The sequence below is a fragment of the Penaeus chinensis genome, chromosome 5 (assembly GCF_019202785.1).
Source record: "Penaeus chinensis breed Huanghai No. 1 chromosome 5, ASM1920278v2, whole genome shotgun sequence".
Lineage (NCBI taxonomy): Eukaryota > Metazoa > Arthropoda > Malacostraca > Decapoda > Penaeidae > Penaeus > Penaeus chinensis.
The window spans coordinates 19,851,741-19,856,740 of NC_061823.1; the positions used below are offsets into that span (position 1 = coordinate 19,851,741).

Consider the following 5,000-nt stretch of genomic DNA (forward strand, 5'->3'; position numbering starts at 1 on the left):
CTTTCGCTCTCCGTCTTCCTCCTCCCCCTCCCTTTCCTCCCTTCCTTTTTCTCTTCCTCATTTTATCGCCTTCTCTTCGTCCTCGTTTTCTTCTCCATCTCTCTTGACACGTGACATTAGTTTAGAAGAACAACAAGAAGAAAGAAAGAAAAAAAATGATAATAAGAGGATGAAGCAGAAGAAGAAAAGAAGAAGAAGAAGAAAAAGAAGAGGAAGAAGAGGAAGAGGAAAATGAAAAAGAAAAAGAAAGGAAAAAGAAAGAGGAAAATGAAGAAGAAAAAGAAGAAAAAAGAAACAGGCAATGAAGGGGGAGTAGGAAGTAGTAGTAGTAGTAGGAGGGGGGAGGGGAGGAAGAGGAGAAGAAAGAGAAGGAGAAGGAGAAAACGAAAAGGAGGTGGAACAGAAGGAGGGGGTGATGAGGACGGAGAAGAATCAGAAAAATAGTTAGAAGAAGAGGAAGTACTGATGAGGGAAGCCAAGAATAAAGAAAGAAAAAATAGAATTCAAATAAAAAAGATAAGAAAAAAAAGGATAAGAAAAAAGGAGGAGGGGAGAAAGAACAGTGTACGAAAGATTACGGAAGGAGGAAGAAGGAGGAACAAGCAAAATTAATGGAGTCATGGGAATAGTAGAAAGCACAGATCGCCATTTCCAAGCAACCCGGAAGCAGAAGCACGGAAGAAGATAATAGCCCGTCGAAGTTCCGCGCCATGCCTCAGGACAGCCCGGAGGGTCTGGAAGTTCAGGGGAACGCTTCATGCTTTGAGGGCAACGGAGCAAGCAAAACAATTTTTGCTTGCACGACTGAAAAGAAGCCGGGAAGTGGAATAGAGGATGTTAGACTTTTATTTGATTTACATGGTAGTTTATAATACGTATTATGTGTAATTTTTTTTTTTTTTTTTGTTTTAAGTTCTTTCACGATAATATGTTTTATAATTACTTGTTCATAGAGTAGAACTAATGAAATAAAGCCGGGACATGCAATAACAAGTGTTGGCTGGTTGATATGAATAAGGCAATATAAAAAATATATATTACTTATGAAATGATTATAACACAAGACCACAAACAGAAAGAGAAGGAGAATATATAAATGCAAGATTGTAGTCTGGGCGGTTGCGCTGCTGAGTCGCATGACGATGCGCCTTTGTTAACCTGTCTTGTAGATTAAACAAGGTTTGCTGTGGGATTCGAAGGTGAAGTGCAATCTTCCAAGGATGTTCTTTTCTTTTGTAAATTTCTGCTGTCTTTGCGTGCATTTGCGAATGTGTGAGTGCGTGTATGGATAATCTTTGACCTTTGGTGCTGAAAACAAAAGGCAGGATTTACCAACAGGCCGCAGATTGTCTTCAATTCCCGTTCTCTCATCAGACTAAAAAGACGAACTGCGTTTCTCTTCACCATAAATGATAACACAAAAATTGTCATTCCATGTGTTCAAAGTTGTTCTGCTGCTCACCCTCTAGAAAGCGGGTGTCGTAGGTCGGTGAATGTAGAACGGAGTGAAAGTAGGAAAGGATTTTATCTTGCGAGTAGTTTTTCTTATGACGCTTCTCACGTGTTTCGCGGGTGAAACTCGGCAAAAGTCGCTTCTAGGGGCCTTCTGTATTTGTTATTCTCTCTCTGTGTGGGTGAATAGAAAGGTGTTTTGTATGTGCGTTCGTGTAGTTGATTTACATGGTACTTTCTCTGTTGTATGAAAATTTTGTCTCTTGTTTTTTTTCACGATGAAGTATATTTTATAATCACTTGTTTTGCATTTCGCGCTATCCTGTTCTTCAGCATTCATTACTCGCCTTTAGTTCATTTTTTCTCTCTCGTATACACAGCTCATTCTTGTGATTTGCTCATTATAATGTCAGAATTTTCTTATCCAAGATACATAGGTAACCGATTTAAAATTTTCCGATGTTTATAATGCAAGTTCATACGCTTTGAATTTAAAAATCCTTATTCGTTTCTCTTCTTATACATGTATATCTCTCTCATAGGAAATATATTAAACGTTTTTCTATCATTTTGAATACTAAAATAACTTTCTTTTTATTGGGATAATTTGTATTTGGTGACACGCACTCACTGTACGTTTCTTATTTTTTTAAATACCCATGCAAATTCATATATTTCACACACACACGCACTGCCGCACACGCACACACGCACACCCGCACACACACACACACACACACACACACACACACACACACACACACACACACACACACACACACACACACACACACACACACACACACACACACACACACACACGCACACACACACACACGCACACACACACACACGCGCACACCCCCCCTCCCACCTCGAGCCCTCTCACTGACCGTCCCCCCTCCCCCGCCCCCCCCGCAGCCGCCTTCGAGCCCAACGCCACCATGGACACCGCCCACCACATGCTGCTCTACGGCTGCGAGACCCCGGGCAGCGACGAGGAGGTCTGGAACTGCGGCGAGATGGCTCTGTCGCAGCCCGGCATCGCCACTGCCTCCGTCTGCGGCTCCGGCTCGCAGGTGAGGACGCCGAGGGACACTGGCTCGGCCGGACTCTTGGCTCCATGGCCGGACGCTAGGCCCCATGGCTTTTTTCCGTTTTTGGTTCTGTGTCTCTGGATATATGTGGATATGTGTGGATATATGTATCTCTCTCTCTCTCTTTCTCTCTTCTCTCTCTCTCTCTCTCTTTCTCTCTCTCTCTCTCTCTCTCTCTCTCTCTGACCTGACCTCGCCCCGCTCTTGCAGGTGATCTACGCGTGGGCCCGCAACGCCCCCAAGCTAGTGCTGCCCAAGGGCGTGGCATTCAGGGTCGGAGGGAAGTCCAGCATCCAGTATCTCGTCCTGCAGGTGCACTACGCCTCCGTCGAGAGGTTCAAGGGTAAGTCAGGCGAAATGTGTCTGACCTTTTCTGATTTATATATATATGATATATTATTATTTGTATTGTGATTATTATTATTATTTTATGATTATTATTATTATTTTATTATTATTATTATCATTATTATTATCGCTGTTGTTGTATTTTGGGTTTCCAAGATGACTTGTAAAACCGTTATAGTGATTGTGCAAATCTGGTTCTATATATAATAGCGTGGTTTTCTCCCGACAGATGGCTCTACTGACGACTCCGGCGTGTTCCTGTACTACACAGAGACTCCGTAAGTTTGCCTTTGTCAGCTCATAGGAGATAGTTATATATTAGTGAGTACAGAGGAAGATGAATGTGAGTGAAAAATGAACAGATTAATTGATATATCAATTTCTAGCAGAGGAAAGTAAAATAGGTAGATAAAGAGATGCAGAGATACGAATTATAAAAATGAGGATAATTTTATATACTACATTCAATTGTATATGTTTGTTTTGTGGTTCGAAGGAAGAGGTTACCTGGTAACCTCACAATAATCAATACATAATGGAGTTATGGTGAAAGGTAACTCTCAGAAATGCCATACGAATCGGGCAAATAATGTAGATGATTATCTGCTTCATGCTACCGGTGCTTCGAAATTGCTCGCTATTTCACACATACAAACATCCTCGCTCGCACAGACCGATAGGCACAGAACAACCACTCCCCTTCCATTTCCTTTTCTGTGCACAAACACAACACCACACACTTGATCACTCCATCAGTCCAACTGCAAACGATTCCTCCCATGCCCTCACCCTCTCTCTCTACACGCTATGAAGCGCCCACACTACCTACCCTCACGTCTCAACACTGAGCAAGCGCCATCTACCCCCTTTACCCTCAAACGCCTCACAAATCCCCACGCTTCCCTCCGCCCACAACTTGAAATCCCCGCCACACCTCCGCTGATCCTCGCTCCTCCGCCCACAGGCAACCCAAAGCGGCGGGCGTCCTCCTGATGGGCACGGGCGGCCGCATCAACCCCAACAGCGTCGAGTACATGGAGACGGCCTGCACCATCCAGGAGGACAAGGTGATCCACCCCTTCGCCTTCAGGACGCACACGCACGCCCTAGGTGAGTGGCTGGGGCTGTTGGTGCAGTGGGCGAAGGGCATTGCTGCCGCAGGAAGATGGGGAAGGTTTAGTAACGGTGCTGGTAATAGGAATAATATTGTTTCTAATGGCGATGTAATTATGATTGACCCAGATTGACCTCGGCTTATTAAGCACTTTCTGAACTTTTTTATTTGTTTATTTATTTGTTTATTTGTCTACCTTGATCAGTTGATAATTTCCTTGAACTGTCGATCTTTTCCCTGACTCTGTGACCTCTCGTGATTTGTTTCCGACTTTCTACAGTTCTCCTTTGACCCCTCAGATCTCTAGCATTTATTGTTTTAACTCTTATTCGATCTCCCGGCCCTATTTTTTGGTATTAGAACCTCTGACCCTTTCAGGTCGCGTGGTGTCGGGCTACAAGGTCACCAGGAAAGGGTCCGCAGACGAGTGGGAGCTCATAGGCAAGAAGGACCCGCAGCTGCCCCAGATGTTCTACCCCGTGGCCAACGACCTCACGCTCTCCAAGGGGGACACAGTGGTAAGAGGGCGCGGCGGGCCTTCCCGGTCGTGTTTGTAAATAGCGTCGGTCTCCTCGGGTCAGCCAGATCGGACAGATTATTAATCATTCTGTCCTGTATTTTTCTCCATTTCCGAGTAATCAGATCTGAACTTTGGGTTGCTATTCTGGCGATTGGTGAGGTGCCTCTTCGTTCATTATCACTCACGTAATGCTTCCCTTGATGTATTCTGTCAATATCATCATTATTAGGTATATTTTCATTAATAAGAAATTCCTAAAGTCACAAAATTACAAAATACGATATGGTACAAAAAGGTATGACTAAGATTGAATATCTTCACAATGCCAGAGATTTATCTGACCGGTTTCGATTACATCCTCGCCAGATAAACAGAAATATATTTCTGACAAAGGTATAATCGAAACCGGTCAGATACATTTCTGACACTGTGAAGGTGTTAATTCTCCTGCATACCTTTTTTCTACCTT

At 43.7% G+C, this 5,000-nt stretch overlaps 1 protein-coding gene across 4 annotated transcripts in view; it reads left to right on the top strand.

The window, feature by feature from the left end:
* LOC125025825 (peptidylglycine alpha-hydroxylating monooxygenase-like) overlaps positions 1 to 5,000 on the top strand; it is a 26,432-nt gene that overhangs the window by 11,168 nt on the left and 10,264 nt on the right. For all 4 annotated transcript variants that reach the window (XM_047614094.1, XM_047614096.1, XM_047614093.1 and 1 more), the window contains exons 3-7: positions 2,374 to 2,531; positions 2,760 to 2,892; positions 3,127 to 3,175; positions 3,862 to 4,007; positions 4,390 to 4,529. In XM_047614094.1, the coding sequence (XP_047470050.1) occupies positions 2,374 to 2,531; positions 2,760 to 2,892; positions 3,127 to 3,175; positions 3,862 to 4,007; positions 4,390 to 4,529 (626 nt within the window). The remainder of the gene's footprint in view (positions 1 to 2,373; positions 2,532 to 2,759; positions 2,893 to 3,126; positions 3,176 to 3,861; positions 4,008 to 4,389; positions 4,530 to 5,000) is intronic.